The sequence below is a fragment of the Ctenocephalides felis genome, unplaced genomic scaffold, assembly GCF_003426905.1.
Source record: "Ctenocephalides felis isolate EL2017-DRISC unplaced genomic scaffold, ASM342690v1 CF-g0.4_SCAFFOLD_01604, whole genome shotgun sequence".
Lineage (NCBI taxonomy): Eukaryota > Metazoa > Arthropoda > Insecta > Siphonaptera > Pulicidae > Ctenocephalides > Ctenocephalides felis.
In genome coordinates, this window is record NW_020537758.1 from 8,426,763 (window position 1) to 8,444,267 (window position 17,505).

Consider the following 17,505-nt stretch of genomic DNA (forward strand, 5'->3'; position numbering starts at 1 on the left):
TAGCAGTATAATTCGTGAGTTAATAAAAATTTCAGGATCGGAAGAATGTTTTATCCCGTCCCCCATAAATATTAGGTTGTCAAATATCTCCCTTCCGCCTTTTTGTATTATAAACCAAGAGCAAAAAAGCGGAAGGGAGATATTTGACAACCTAATAATTGTAGTGCAAATGATCGCAAATAAATAATGAAACTGAGGAAAAATCTGCGCTGCGTAAGAAATGATAGCTTTGGCTATGTATGTTTTGTGTGTGATCGACTTTGGCTTCAAAGTGACTTAGAAATATCAAATGATGCTCAAAAACAAATTCTTAATAATGGTTTTTGAATATTGATTTAAATAATCAGGTCGGATGTCAAACTTGTCGAAAGATATCAAATTCGGGTAAAATTCCCACTTTGTGTAAGTTTAACGGGTTTGTATTTCCACCTATACCAAATTATCTACCTAAACTAGATACTGTATCTGAAAGGTTAATTTCACCTAGGTTGTGTTTCATGCAAATTAGACGATTGAGACATGCAAATGGTCAATTTGGAATATTTGGACAAATTATAAATGTGCCTGTTGACGTTGATAATATGGTTAATTTATTACCTCGTAATATTGATGATGATCATTGCATTAATGTTCACATAAAAAAGCAAATGATTTATAGATCAAGCTATGTGCAGGGCTTGATAAATAAAACAAATATAAAAGTATGGCTTCAATTTGTTAGGCAAGACGGATATTACAGCTGTTCAAGGAATGAGATTATATCGTCAGCGAAAAAGTAAAAAAATACAAACAGTAAATGAATGTATGTTAATTTTAATTACATGAAGTTCTTCAAACACAATTGTTACAGAATGAGTTAATTTGCAAAAACAATATTTGTTTTGACGTTGTTTAACATAATACACTGTGTGAATGAATATTATAGAATTTATTGATCAGCAATTACTTTAAAACGATCATGTCATATTTAAAGTATGACCTTGATTACATTATTGTTTGTAAATATTATACATATTTTTAATGTAATCATAAATATATAATTTATAATTTATTATTATATAAATGTGTATAATGATTGACGACACTAATAAATGTGTGCATCACGAGTGTTACCATATTACTAATAAACATTATTCAAAATTTTTATATGATGTAGTTATTTTTACTCAACTTGAATTTGCTACAATATAATTGCAAATTAGTTTTACTTCAATCGCGTGTGATCCTTACGCGCACTCTTTTTTTATTAATTTCCAGTATTTTTTTTCAATGAGTCTAATTCTTACCTCTAAGATGTTGTAGTCGAATTTTCCAGCAGCATACATCAAACATCCAGTCAATTGTACAGTTCGCAATTTTAAAGTCATGACTAGACGTTCCTGCATGGCTTTAGACCCATGGACACTGTATTGGGCATAACTGCGCCCAGAAAATGAAACTGGCCTGATAGGTGTATATTGAGGGCCTACTGGTGCATCACAACCAGGACCTTCGTAGGCTCTTGGACAACGACAGGCGTACCCACGTGCGTTTGATGGTTCGTAAACACACACCTAAAAAAATATAAATATTTGTAGATTCTTTCTATCTAACTGAAAAGGGGTGATTTCATATGATATTTGTGAGTTATTTGACAAAAACCAAAAAAATGTTCCGAATTTTCTATTAAGGTGCACAACTAGTGTGTAAATTTAAAAAAATTGAATTTTCAATTTTTCCATACTTCGATAGGTTATACCTTTCAAAATAACATACCAAAATTTTAAATCGGTATCTTAAATAGTTTTTGAGTTACAGCCTTTTGAAGAGTATATATATAGTACATAGTTTAACGATCATTTAAGGGGGTCTTCCTATGTGATGGGGCTGAAAAAATCGATTTTTTTTTCATAAATTGCTCCCTTAACATATCTAGAATACGGTAGTAAAGCGATTTTAGAAAATTCGAAGTCGTTTTAAAGATACAGCAGGTAAAAGAAAGAGCGGTTCGGAGCGCTGAGTTGGCAGTTAGAAACTTTAAACGCGTTTTTCTCAAAACTGTGTTTTTCAAACTTTCGATTTTTTATAGCAAAAAACAAAAAAGAACGCCTAATTTGCAACTTTTATTTCAAATGTCTATCAAAAATCCATTTTTTTTATATTCATTTGATTATAGGTCATTCCGTGCTTTTAAGCCTACAAATTAAAACGCCGTTTATTTTTTTTTGGTCAGATAAGCCGATCAGCCGGAATCGTGGAGAAGTGGGAGCTCTTTTTTTCGAGACGAGAGTGTTCAGAGCGCTGTAACTCTAGTTTGACTGAATATTTTTAGCTGAAAATTTATATTTATACTGTCCAAATATGTGTTAATAAATGATAAAAAACTTGAAGCTCTAAATATTTACTGGTCGTAGAAAAAAAATCCTAAAATATCCCTAAAAAACAGGCCGTCACATAGGAACTTAATCCCCCTTAATAGGACCCCCTTAATCTTTAAACGCGTTTTTCTCGAAACAGCATTTTCCAAATTTGCTGCAGTGATTACTCAGAAACAAATGATGCGATCACTATCGATTGCTTTTTACATGTTCTATATATAGTTATCCGTAAATGAACTATCAATATTTTGATCGAATCAAAAATCGAATTTTGGCAGTCCAAAAACGACCAAAATCTTAGGTAAAATTCGACTTTTTTTAAAAAACGCCGTCATTTTGTCAATTTTTGATTTTTTCTTCTTTATCGTAGTTTATTTTATAGACAATATTATATAGTTTAACGAGACTTTTTTTTTAACTTTTATCCACGTAGAAGGTCGGAATTACTGCAGCAGTGAAAGGCTTTTTTTTGTCGCGCCGTTGGAGATCGACGATAACTTAAAAAATATTTAATTTTTTTCTTCTAAAATTTTACTATGTATTCTTAAAATATGTATAAATATATTCCTAAAAATTTGAAATGATTGATAAAGTAGTTTTTTTTATATAAATTCCCAAAAATCACATTTTTTTAGGCGGTTACACTAGTTGTGCCCCTTAAATCCAAAAAAATATGAAAGATCGAATTCAAAGTCGTTTTATTCCAAACTTTTATATCGGAGTGTATATAACTGTTGGCATGAAATCGTAGTAAATTTTATATAATTTCTCCCTATCTAACCGAAAAGAGGTGCTTTACCTTGATATTTGTGAGTTATTTGACAAAAACCAAAAAAATGTCCCGAAATTTCTATGAAATCTAAAAGAATATGAAAGATCGAATTCAAAGTCGTTTTATTCCAAACTTTTATATCGGAGTGTATATAACTGTAGGCATGGAATCGTAGTAAATTTTATCTAATTTCTCCCTATCTAACTGAAAAGGGGTGCTTTACCCTGATATTCGTGAGTTATTTGACAAAAACCAAAAAAATGTTCCGAATTTTCTATTAAGGGGCACCAACTAGTGTGAAATTTTCAAAAAATCGAATTTTCAATTTTTTCATATTTCGATAGGTTATACCTTTCAAAATAACATACCAAAATTTCAAATCGGTATCTTAAACAGTTTTTGAGTTACAGCCATTTAAAGAGTATATATATATAGTATATAGTTTAACGATCATTCAATCTTTAAACGCGTTTTTTTCGAAACAGCATTTTCCGAATTTGCTGCAGTGATTACTCAAAAACAAATGATCCGATCACTATCGAACTTTTTTACATGTTCTATATATAGTTCTCCGTAAAATGAACTATCAATTGTTTGATCGGATCAAAAATCGAATTTTGGCAGGCCAAAAACGACCAAAATTTTAGGTAAAATTCGACTTTTTTTAAAAAAAACGCCGTCATTTTGTCAATTTTTGATTTTTTTTTCTTTATCGTAGTTCATTTTACAGACAGTATTATCTAGTTTAACGAGATTTTTTTTTAAATTTAATCCACGTAGAAGGCCAAAATCACTGCAGCAGCGAAGGACCATTTTTTTATCGCGCCGTTGGAGATCGACGATAACTTAAAAAATATTTAATGTTTATTTCAAAAATTTTACTACGTATTCTTAAAACATGTATAAATATATTCCTAAAATTTTGAAATGATTGATAAAGTAGTTTTTTTGATATAAATTCCCAAATATCACCTTTTTTTAGGCGGTTACACTAGTTGTGCCCCTTAAATCCAAAAAAAATATGAAAGATCGAATTCAAAGTCGTTTTATTCAAAATTTTTATAGCGAGGTGTATATAACTGTTGGCATGGAATCGTAGTAAATTTTATATAATTTCTCCCTATCTAACCGAAAAGAGGTGCTTTACCTTGATATTTGTGAGTTATTTGACAAAAACCAAAAAAATGTCCCGAAATTTCTATGAAATCTAAAAGAATATGAAAGATCGAATTCAAAGTCGTTTTATTCCAAACTTTTATATCGGAGTGTATATAACTGTAGGCATGGAATCGTAATGAATTTTATCTAGTTTCTCTATTTGTGAGTTATTTGACAAAAACCAAAAAAATGTCCCAATTATCGTGTAATTGCCGGTGCAAGTTGTGTATTATTTTATTACCTGTAATCCTGGACAAGGCGCCCCAGCACAAGCATCAAGAACACTCTCGCACCTGCTCCCAAAATATCCCTGCCTACAGCTGCACTCAATATCCCTTTTGTGTTTAGCACAAACAAAACTAGTAACATCAGTAGCTATAGTTTCAGTTTCACTAGGATCCAAAACAACACGTTCACTACACGAACCACCATTCAGGCACATACCAACACTGCACAAAGTTCTTGGAATGTCCTCAACAACCAATTTAGTGGCTTCTTCGAGTTCGTCCATATGGGTATTCAAAACTCTTCTTATAGCATCACTAGTGTAAAATATTGAGTTGGATTGTTGGAGCTTACGTACTGCAAATAGGACTTCTAAGTCGCTTTCGTGGGTGGATCTGCGTGCACGATTTGCAGGCTGGACACTTATGATGATTACATCTTTTAGGCGTGTGTTCATGGCGTTTTTGATGCACCTGACAAAACCTTTGCGGTGGCTTAAAACAAAATCAGCAGGGCTGATTTTGCGGAATTTTATGGACGCAGCATTGTTGAGCATTTCATCAGAAATTAATTCCACAGCGACTTTGATCATGGAGCTTGAAATAAACTTGCCATCGGTTACTGTAACGTTGATTTTGTACTCGCCGACGTCCAAACGAGGTAAAGCTGTCAGTTCACCATTGGTGCTGTTTATGGAAAATAATCCTGAGGAGTCGTACAACACTCCCATACTTTGTGCCAAACCAAATGTTAAGGTATCATAAGGATCTTGGTCGTTTGCATGTACTTTACCAATCAAACCACCAGCATACTCGTCGTTCAGGGAATTGATATTGATCTCCAAAGGTGTGATAACAGGTGGGTACTGACTTTCTTCAATAACTTTCACTTTGACATAAGTATCGGAGTACAAAGGTGGTGTACCGTTGTCAAAAACACGTATATGCAACGTATAAGATTCTTTTAACGCGTGGTTAAATTTACCAGCAGTTCTTAAAACACCATCTTGTTCCAACCTAAAAACACCTTCTTCATTGCCTGAACGAAAATCAAAAGTGTATGGTGAGGTATTTGGATTGGTATCAGCATCCGTGATGTCAAATTTAAGCAAAACATGTCCCAGAGTCATATCTTCTTGCACAATCGCTGAGTAATTGGTTTTGGTGAATATTGGTGGATTGTCATTAGCATCTGTTATTATCACATTGACAAAAACGTGGTTGGAAAGTGTTGGTATACCATGATCCTTAGCCTGCACTTCCAAAACATAATTAGATATAGTTTCTCGGTCCAAATCAGCACCAACAGTAATATACCCAGTATCTTTTTCAATAGTAAAGTGTCCACCTCGATCACCGCCCACAATTTCGTAGGAAATCTGTCCATTTTCGTTGCTATCCAAATCGTTAGCAGAAACCTGCAGAATTTTATCACCGATCTGAGCATCTTCCCGGATTCTAGCACTGTACGATTCTTGGGAAAACATAGGCAAATTATCATTGCTATCAGTGATGCTTATATTAACAGTAGCCATATTACTCAAAGGAGGTATACCACCGTCAACAGCTTGTATTGTTAGAAAATAATCCTTGGTACGTTCGTAATCCAACAAATCAGCTATAGAAATTATTCCTGTACGACTGGTTATTGCAAATTTTTTGTGTTCATTACCCCCAACTATGGAGTAGTAGATTTCAGCATTTGGACCAGTATCTTTGGAGGTTGCTAGGACGTGGATGACTTCAGAACCTACAGAGTTTATTTCAGGTACTGACGCAAAATAGTATTTGGATGTAAATTCTGGAGGATTGTCGTTGATGTCTTGGACATTCACTACTAAAGATGTAATTGCTGTTAAGCGTGGCGAACCTTGGTCTTCAGCTTGTACTGTCAGGTTGTACATGGCTTTTACTTCACGATCCAAGGGCTTGGATAGAATCACTATACCACTATCAGGTGTGATGCTAAAATGATCGTTCATGGAGTCTATGAAGGAGTATCTGATTTTTCGGTTCAAGCCCACATCGTCGTCAGTTGCATGGATTTTGGTAACCAAAGAACCAATTTCTGCATCCTCCGGCATAGCAACACTGTACGTGGGTGTTGTAAACATTGGGTAGTTATCATTCAAATCTGATATTGAAATTTCAACGATAGAACTGCATTCCCAACTAGGTCTATCCATATCTTGTACATGTGCTGTGAGTTGGTACTTGGAACGTGTTTCCCTGTCTAAATTTCTTGCAGTCTTCAAGTAACCTGTTAGTTTATCCAGTATAAAATCATCAGAACCAGCACCAGTTAGGTAGTATCGGAGTTTAGAGTTTTCTTCTTCATCAGCATCAGTTGCTAAAATTGCTAGGACAAAAGAACCTGTGTACACGCCTTCAGATATGGTTTCACGATATCTGTACCTTAAACAATAAGGTGGGTTGTCGTTTGCGTCCAAAATATGCACCGTGACATACGTCACGTCTGTGAATTTACCATCAGTAACAGTCACTTCCATATCATATCTATCCAAAGTTTCACGATCCAAACTTTTAGCAACGTACATCTCACCAGTTGGTCGTATTTGAAACTGGGACAACAAGTCACCTTTGGTTATATAATATTCCACAGGATTGTTTAAATCGTTGTCCAAGTCTGTCACAGCTAATTTTACCACAACAGTACCTGGTAAAGCATCTTCTTTAACAGAAGCTTCGTAACTGGTGGTTTTAAATACAGGTGGACTGTCGTTGTAGTCTTTGAGTTTTATCAAAATGCTGGTACGTGCTGAGTGCTTTTGGTTACCATTATCAGTAGCCACGATTTGGAACCGATATTCTGACTTTTGTTCTTTATCCAAAGGCACTAAGGTTGTTATAGTGCCTGTGTATTGGTCCACTGCAAAAACATTGGCTAGATCACCTATATCGGAGCTGAAACTGTAACGTACTTCACCATTGGATCCTAAGTCTGCATCAGTTGCTTTGACTTTAAAAATAACTGTGGATTCGTTGATGTTTTCAGCCAAAACCAAGGAATAAGGATTGCTGTCGAATACTGGTGCGTGATCATTTTCATCCAAAACTTTAAGGATAATTTCTGCCAAAGCACTTAAAGGTGGACTTGCATCGGTTTCAGCAAGTACACCAATGACGTGTGTGTCTTTGGATTCTCTGTCTAAACTTTTTGCCAAAGTGAGTTGTCCAGTTGAGTCTATGTTGAACTGGGGATCCCCTTCATCACCTGATATAATATAAAAATTAGCAGTAACATTTGTGATCATTTTCAAACGCGTAACGATGGTGCCTATAAGTGACTTTTCTGATAAAAAGAATTTTTCCTCCTTTTTCTCGAACAACGGTGGGACGTCTGAAGGTGCCATCACGTACACATATACAGGTACATCTGAGTGCAAAGAAGGACTTCCCAAGTCTTCAGCACGTATAAAAAATTGAAACATTTGGTTCATAAATGGTTCGGGATCTTTGATAATACTGACGCTTCCATGCAAAGGATGCACTGCAAACAATTCTTTGACACCAGAGTTTGTGGAGTCGTAGATGGAATAACGTACTTGTCCGGCACCATCTTCGTCTTTATCAAAAGCCCGTACTTTCAAAAATGTGGAGTTAACTTGCAAATCACTTTGGATATTTGCTTTGTACTCCTTCATAACAAATTCAGGAGCGTTATCGTTCTCATCACCTACATTCACACGCAGAGTCAAAAAACCATTTCTGGCACCACCATCTGTAGCCATAATTAAAACCTCATACATTTTCTTCAGTTCCCGGTCTAACTTAATTTTAGTTACAACATCACCAGTGATTTTGTCAATAGCAAACACTTCACGCATGGCATCTGATGGTATGGAGTACGTAATTTGACCATACTCACCAAAATCCTTGTCAGTAGCCTTAACTTTGGTGACAGATCTACCAGCCAGTTGGTTTTCCTTGATCTGTACACTGTATTGCACTTCTGGGAACACAGGATCATGCAAGTTGGCTGGTAGAATTGATACTTTTAGACGTGCAAAACTTGTGTGCACACCATCGGTTACAGAAATATTCAGCACCATGGCTTGCTGGTCGCCAAAACGTTGCAAGTTCACAAGTCTCAACACTCCTGTTTTGGAATCCATACCAAAAGTTTGTAGTTCATTACCACGTACAATACTGTACCTCAATCTGTCCCTGTCAATTCTGTCAGGATCACTTGCCTTGACAGCAGTGACAAATTGTCCTCGACCAGCATGTTGGGATAAAATGCAGGAGTATGATGGTTTTTCGAATTTGGGAGCATTGTCGTTCATGTCTAAAACTGTGACCCAAACATGTGCAGTACTTGACAGACTTGGAGTGCCTTTATCAGTTGCCATTACTGTAAAATGATGTGTCGAATGTTGTTCATGGTCTAAAGACTTTTTGAGATAAACCACACCATCTGCAGCTTCCATGTGAAAGTACTCGCTTGCATTCCCATGATCATCACGTATGGAGTAAATTATCTCCTGATTAACATCTACAAAAAAAAACAACAATAAGCACTTGTATACAACTAGGGTGTGTCGGTTTTCAAAAACCGGTTTTCTGGCGAAACTTATGGAATTCGAAAACCGGTTCTTTAGTGAAAAAAGACGATTTTTACTGTAGAAATGGAGAATGACAAATATAGCCAAATATAAAAGATAGGTGAAAGTGTTTTGATTTTCAAAATCATATCGTTTCTATAGCATTTTATATCTTATCAGTCTGCAATGGTTCCCAGAAAGATTTTGTTCATATTAATTTAGATTTTTATACCACTGTATGCATTAATTTAAATCAGTGTGACTTCTTCTTGAAGAATCAACTTCCTCTACTCAAACTTATAAAAAAAGATTTCTAAACCCTAGAAGTCACAAATTAAAGAACAAAAAACTTAGAATTATTATATCTGGCTTTAAAAATAATTAAGCATAATTTGGTCGCAAGTATGATAGGATTTTCTATTTCAGAAAATTTTGTGAGTAAACAATAAAGGACACGTCTAAGTAGCGATTCGATAGACGTTCTCAGTTTTTTAAATCATATTTTATTAGGTTGTCAAATATCTCCCTTCCGCTTTTTTGCTCTTGGTTTATAATACAAAAAGGCGGAAGGGAGATATTTGACAACCTTATATTAAACAGAAAAACAATTAGAATGTTTAAAATTAATTAATTAAAATTGCTCGGAACAGACAATACGCGAGTTTAGCTTAATTGTTTTTAAAGCTAAAATTGATATTAACAAGTATGTATCGACATGTATCTAATATTTTTTTATTTTTTTCAATTCAATGAATGTTTTTTATTAACTTTCCGTAGAGCAATTTATAGTAATCGCAAAAAACTTGAAAATAAATTTTTTTATATACATTTACGTTTCAGAGATTTCTGAATATTTTGGCATACCTTAGAAAAAAATGGATGTTTGTGTGTGTGTGTGTGTGCGGATACAAATTTTCGTCGACGATTTCGGGAACACCGATGAACCGATTTGAATATTTCAAAAAACATTCGATTCGTATTGATAAGGAGACGTGCTGATTAGTTTTTGACGAAGGCAGGTCCAGCCGTTCCGAAGATACGGGGCAAAAAGTGCCAAAAACGGTAACTCAGTTTTTAAGAGTCCGATTTCAATAATTCAAAAAACATTTTACTTGTATTGACAAGGTGAAGAACCGATCAAATTTTCATAAAGGCAGGTCTAGCGGTTTCGGAGATCTAATGAAAAAATTTCAAAAAAATTCCATTTGGTGGTCAAAAATGATCATTAGACATATGCACATCAAATTATCAGATATTTTATAGAGATTTTAACAATAAGTATAATTTTGGTTTACATTCCTATGTGTTCGGTACCAATGTATAGGTATGGAATATTTTTCCTCATATTCTAAAAGGTTCATAGTATATTGCAAGCTTAAAATTTTTTTTTTTGGTTTTTCGAAAAATCTACAGTGGTGTAACCTCTTAAATAAAATTGCTCGCAACAGACAATACGCGAGTTTAGCCTAATTGTTTTTAAAACTAAAATTTATATTAACAAGTATGTATCAATATGTATCTAATTTTTTTTAATTTTAATTTAATTTAATAATTTTTTTTCATTTAAAAATGTATTATTTTTATTATTTGAAAACTTTCCTTTCACTATCATAAAAATATTTTCATTCTTATATGTGAAAATGATGCACGAATAACGAATAATTATTTTCAAAGTTTGTTAATCAAGATAAACTATTATTTTTTAGTTCTACTAATTAAAATTAAAATAATTTTGTTTACTATCTATAAAATTGAACAATAAACAAATTCAGTCAAATACTGCTCTAAATTACACAAAATTTGCGGATGAATTACAGAATATTCGAGCAAAAATTTATTTTCTATATAAAATTCGAAAACCGGTTAAAACCGGTTTTTTGGTAAAATTAAAATTCGAAAACCGGTTTTCTGAAATGTCGGGTTTTGTATAACTTATATATCATTTATCGACTTACTGGTGTCATTATCCTTGGCATGTACTCTAAGGACAGCAGTACCAAATGGATCAGCTTCAGATACTGTGACATCATAGGAGTCTGAAGCAAATTCTGGAGGACAATCATTGACATCACTGACCAAAACACTGACAACTACATCAGCCCAGACACCAGAAACACCATCAGTTGCTCTAAGTGTCAACTCATATTGACGAGTTGTCTCGTAGTCTAATTCATCTGCTACATAAATGGCACCTGGGGAAAAAAGAGATAGTTGAAAATGTGGAATTTGGATTTGGTTGGCATGCAAAAGTACAAAAACAATAGGGAATATTAAATCCAAAATAGAGAAAATTTCTATTTTTTTAATTTTTTTTTTTGGTCAAATTCCAAAACTTGCATTAGACGTGAGTCCAGCCAAAATATTAAGAAATATTTAGAAATAAATCAGGAACATGCAATTTTTTAGTGGTATTTGATAACAATTCATATACTTACAGATATGATTTAAATATTATATATTATGCCCAAACTAAAATACATTGCATTCCAGATAAAACTTCCATTCAAAAAAATGATACTTAAAGAGACCATTTGGCTAAGTCAGTACTGGGGTATACAATCCTAAACTTTCAAGAATTCTTTCCAAATAATTTTGTTCCAAAAGTTTAAAAATGCTGTATACAGTTCTTTAGGCTATTTAATCAACTATTCAATAATGCATAATAGTGTATAGGTTGTTGAATAAATTATTAACAAAATTTGGCAAAATATAGGCAAACTACATTCAACTGTGTAAAAATATGGCTAAGCCAGTACTGTGTATAAACATGGCTAAGCCAGTACTGGCGAATACAATCCTAAACTTTCAAGATTTTTTTCCAAATAATTTTGTTCCAAAAGTTCAAATATGTTGTATACAGTTCTTTAGGCTATTTAATGAACTATTTAATGATGTACAATAGTTTATAGGTTGTTGTATAAATTATTAACAAAATTTGGCAAAATATAGACAAACTACATTCAATTAACTGTGTATAAATATGGCTAAGTCAGTACTGGCGTATACAATCCTAAACTTTCAAGAATTTTTTCCAAATTATTTTGTTCCAAAAGTTCAAAAATGTTGTATACAGTTCTTTAGGCTATTTAATAAACTATTTAATGATGTACAATAGTTTATAGGTTGTTGAATAAATTATTAACAAAATTTGGCAAAATATAAACAAACTACACTCAATTAACTGTGTATAAATATGGCTAAGTCAGTACTGGCGTATATAATCCTAAATTTTCAAGAATTTTTTCCAAATTATTTTGTTCCAAGAGTTCAAAAATGTTGTATACAGTTCTTTAGGCTATTTAATATACTATTAAATGATGTACAATAGTTTAAATGTTGTTGAATAAATTATTAACAAAATTTGGCACACACTAAACATGATGATTGGAAATTTTACATCCAAATTAGAGAAAATTTCTATTTTTGATTTTTTTTTTGTCAAATTCTAAATCTTGTATTGAATGTAAGTCCAGCCAAAAGTTGAAATAAACTAAAAGCATGCAATTTTTCAGTGGTTTTTGATAACTATTGATATATTTACAGATATGATTTAAATATTATATATCATGCATGCCCAAATAAAAATACATAGCATTCCAGATAAAATTTATATCTGATCCAAATGATACTTACAAGGACCATTCGAAGAATCTGGAGCTGCATAAAATGTAAAGAAAATTTTGTTTAGAATTTACAAAATACAATAAATATAAATTATATATATTTAATTGTCTACATGCTAAAAAGCTATAAAAATAAAATAAATAAAGCCTGCTTCCAAATTTAACTAATTTACCTAATAAATAAAAATTAACTAATTTATTGCTTAAGGGGCACAACTAGTGTAACCGCCTAAAAAAAGGTGATTTTTGGGAATTTATATTTGAAAAACTACTTTATCAATCATTTCAAAATTTTAGGAATATATTTATACATGTTTTAAGAATACATAGTAAAATTTTTGAAGAAAAAAATTAAATATTTTTTAAGTTATCGTCGATCTCCAACGGCGCGACAAAAAAAGACCCTTCACTGCTGCAGTGATTCCGGCCTTCTACGTGGATGAAATTTAAAAAAAAAAATTTTATTTTATATATTTACCATATAATATTGTCTGTAAAATAAACTACGATAAAGAAAAAAAAATAAAAAATTGACAAAATTACCGCGTTTTTTTAAAAAAAGTCGGATGTTACACAAAATTTTGATCCGATCAAATAATCGATAGTTCATTTTACGGGGAACTATATATAGAACATGTAAAAAAATTGATAGTGATCGGATAATTTGTTTTTGAGTAATCGCTGCAGCAAATTCGGAAAATGCTATTTCGAGAAAAACGCGTAAAGATTAAATGATCGTTATACTATATACTATATACATACTCTTTATATGTCTGTGACTCAAAAACTATTTAAGATATCGATTTAAAATGTTGGTATGTTATTTTTAAAGGTATAAACTATCGAAATATGAAAAAATTGAAAATTCGATTTTTTGAAAATTTACACTAGTTGTGCCCCTTAATGAAATGATAACAAAGCTGATGCATTTATATATATAAGAACCTTCACCAAAATTGATTCAACAAAATTATAAATTTATAATTCAGATTTTTCATAAGTTGTACATTTACCAAAACCATAAACAAATTCAATTCCACCTTACCAGTATTAAAATCTAAAGCAAACTGCTCCTTCTCGTTCCCACTAACAATACTATAAATAAGTTGTCGATTCAAAGGAGAAGTAGCCCTAACACTGACAGCAATTGGAGCCCTTAATTCAGTATCCTCGGGCACCACTGCACTATAAAATTGCCTATCAAAAACTGGCATACTTCTATCAATAACCTTGACGTGGACTGATACTTCAGTTGAACATGGAGTTGTCCCTGGGGATAAAAAACACATTTAGAATTGGACATATGGGTAAAGGTAAGAAACACATTGGTGACTGAATAATGGTAACATGGTTAAAGATATGGGTCATGTACCTCCGTCATATGCTCCGATGATTAGTTCGTATTCCCTGTTATGGCCTTCCAAGTTTTGTTTCAGAGTGACTTCACCAGTTTTTCTGCAAACTTTAAACAATTCACCAGGACCACGTTTCATTTCGTACCTGACCTCACCATTTTCATTGCTGTCTAAATCTATTGCCCTAACCTAAAATTGACACCAAAATTAGATGATACTGTAAACTTGTTTAGTTCATACTAGGGAATGCAATACCGATGGAAAATTTCAATACCGGTATTTCGGTAATTTTTCATTCTAAAACCAGAATTACCGGTATTTTTATTATCTCAAACAAACGTAAACCAAATTGAAAGTTACTAGTACAAATATAAAAAAATGTATATACAACTACAACTATATTCAACTAAACAATAAAATAAAACAATAAGTTAATTTTTTTAAATAATAATATATCAAAAGTATATCCAATTTTTTTAACTCATTATCATTATCGAGTATATTGAGTACTTTTCACCAAAAACAAACTTATGAATAAGAAAGACCAAAAACTCATAAAAAGATCAAATTACATTATTATAATAAACTGTATTGTCTGTATCCGATGTGTTAAATTAGCATAATCTCTAATATTTAAAAAAAATAATTTTTCTACACTAATTTAAGATCGGATACTTTGTCGAGATAAATAATAAGTTACTATAATTGTTGAGTATTGTTATTTAAAACAACGTGATGCTTCTATAGTTTTTTCAAACTTCGAAACGTTTTCGAAAATAATATTAGGTTGTCAAATATCTCCCTTCCGCTTTTTTGCTCTTGGTTTATAATACAAAAAGGCGGAAGGGAGATATTTGACAACCTAATATTTTATAATTATAATAAGAAGCAAACACATTCAGTATTTATCATAATTATTATGTATAAAGTTAGAAAAAAATTAAGATTACGCAGGGGTAATCTGTATGATATAAAATATTTTGGCGCAAATATCACTTAAAAAAACCGTTACATTTTTACAAAAGATGAAACAAACATCATTATATATCAGTCCAATTCTATTTATTGTAACACGATATGAAGCCCTTTGGAAAGCAATAAATATTCAGTTTAATGACGAGTTGAGATAATATTCGACATTTGTTTATCCTATAGAATCACTTGAAGATATAGCCGTTTATGCGATTGTGGAATTTAAAGATAAATTTGTTCCGAAAAATTTAAACTTTAGGTCATTATGTATCAAATAGCGCTTAGGTAAAAATACCAAAAATACCGGTATTTTTATTTTATTTTGTTTTATTTTATTTGTTTACCTGTGTGATTGTTCTTCCTCTTTGGTCATCAATAGAGACAACAGCATAGTATGGTAAGTTGACAAACATCGGACAATTATCATTGATGTCTAAAATGGTAACGTTCACCAAAGTTCTTGTAACTCTTGTAGATTGTTCTTCTACTGATATCCTGGCTTCTATGATCAACTCGTAGTGATCCTGGTTAAAAAATCAACAGTAAACTAGTGGTATATGGCATCGTGCCTTAAGGCAAATTAATGGAACTTCCCGTACCGTAATGAAATATTTGAGAAATTTTAAACGTTTTCAAATATATTATTATAAATACTGTAACTTTCATTATTTTTGCTGTCTTGTTATATCTGAGCAAATCAAATGTAAATCATAAATCGATTTATCTCCAGAACATTAACAATCGTTCGTCATTTCATTTCGAATTCAATTTCAAAAAAAAAAAAAACAGTTGCCTAAATTACACAAAATCTAAACGCATTTGCAAATAATTATGTGCGACATTTTTACTTATACTGTGCTTAGCTTGTCGGCATTTTCACATTTTTCAATAGTTTTCACAAAATTGGAAAAGTTCTCCAGTACCTAAACAGCCTAAACGCACTTGCATGAACATCTGTACCAGAGTGGCGCTTAGACTGTGCTTAGCCTGGGTAATTTTTTCAATTTTTTGACACACATACACACACATCCATTTAGTTTCTGAGGTATGCTCCTTAAAATGTTCAGAAATTTTCAAAACGTCGAGAAATGCAAAAATTTTCATTTTCGATTGTCGGCCCATTAGAAAGTTTGGCCTAGAGAATTAATAAAAGGGACTTTACTAACGAGGAAACTAATATTTGATATAAATAATTTAAGAAAATGGACTACATTGGCGAGCAAATTTTGATTTCGATTTTTAATCTAAAAAGGAACTCTACTGACTTTGCTTTGATCTTAACATAAAAAAGACTCTACTGACAAAAAATGTAAGAAGCAAATTAAAATTTAAAAAAGAAACTCTACTGAAGAGCAAAAGTTTAATTTGATCTAAAATATTAAACGGGACTCTACTGACGAGCAAAATTAATTTTGTACAAGAAGATTAAAAAAGAACAATACTGACGAGCAAACTATTATTTTATTTAGGAAAAGGACTCTACTGACGAGCATAGTACAATAGCAATCTTAAATATAAAAAGGGACTCGACTGGCGAGCAAAATAACTGAGCAATTTTTAATGTAAAAAGGGACTCTACTGACGAGCAAACTTAATTTTTCTTTTAAAAAGGGACTCTACTGACGAGCAAACATAATTTTTCTTTTAAAAAGGGACTCTACTGACAAGCAAACATAATTTTGATCTGGAATATCAAAAAAGGGACTCTACTACGACCAAATACAATTTTTTTTTAAAAAGGGACTCTACTGACAAGCAAACTTAATTTTTCTTTTAAAGAAGGGACTCTACTGACGAGCAAACATAATTTTGATCTAAAATATCAAAAAAGGGACTCTACTGACGAGCAAATACAATTTTTCTTTTAAGAAGGGACTCTACTGACAAGCAAACTTAATTTTTATTTTAAAAAGAGACTCTACTGACAAGCAAATACAATTTTTCTTTTAAAAAGAGACTCTACTGACGAGCAACTTTGATTTTGATGTGAAAATTGAGGAGCAAACTGCAGTTGTGATTTAGTATTTAAAAAAGAGACTCTACTTAATCACACTACTCAATTACAAAAATTTTATGGAAAATAAAAAAAGATGTAATGATTTTTTATTCTCAGAAGCAATTGTTTTGTCAATACAAGCAGAAAGTTTTTTAGATCATTCAAATCCGATACTCCGTTCTATCAAAAACTCGATTTGTATTTTTTGCACTCTTCGCTCCGTATCTCCGTAACGGCTGGACCTGCCTTTGCCAAAAACTAATCAGCACATCTCCCTATCAATAGGGATCGAATGTTTTTTAAACCATTCAAATCGGTCGATCCGTGCGCCCGAAAACGTGGACATGTAAAACACACACATGCACACACACACATCCATTTTTTCTGAGGTATGCCAAAATGTTCAGAAACCTTCAAAACGTGGAGAAATGCAAAAATTTTCAATTTCGATTTTTGGACGATTACAATAACTACCCTACGGGA

The 17,505-nt window shown here is 32.2% G+C and overlaps 1 protein-coding gene across 1 annotated transcript in view; it reads right to left on the bottom strand.

The window, feature by feature from the left end:
- The window catches only part of LOC113373313 (fat-like cadherin-related tumor suppressor homolog), a 72,570-nt gene that overhangs the window by 15,393 nt on the left and 39,672 nt on the right, over positions 1–17,505 (bottom strand). Inside the window, exons 25-31 of the mRNA XM_026613621.1 lie at positions 15,371–15,550; positions 14,072–14,243; positions 13,745–13,969; positions 12,710–12,733; positions 11,032–11,268; positions 4,529–9,027; positions 1,287–1,553 (exon numbers count right to left, since the gene is read on the bottom strand). Coding sequence (XP_026469406.1) covers positions 1,287–1,553; positions 4,529–9,027; positions 11,032–11,268; positions 12,710–12,733; positions 13,745–13,969; positions 14,072–14,243; positions 15,371–15,550 — 5,604 coding nt within the window. The remainder of the gene's footprint in view (positions 1–1,286; positions 1,554–4,528; positions 9,028–11,031; positions 11,269–12,709; positions 12,734–13,744; positions 13,970–14,071; positions 14,244–15,370; positions 15,551–17,505) is intronic.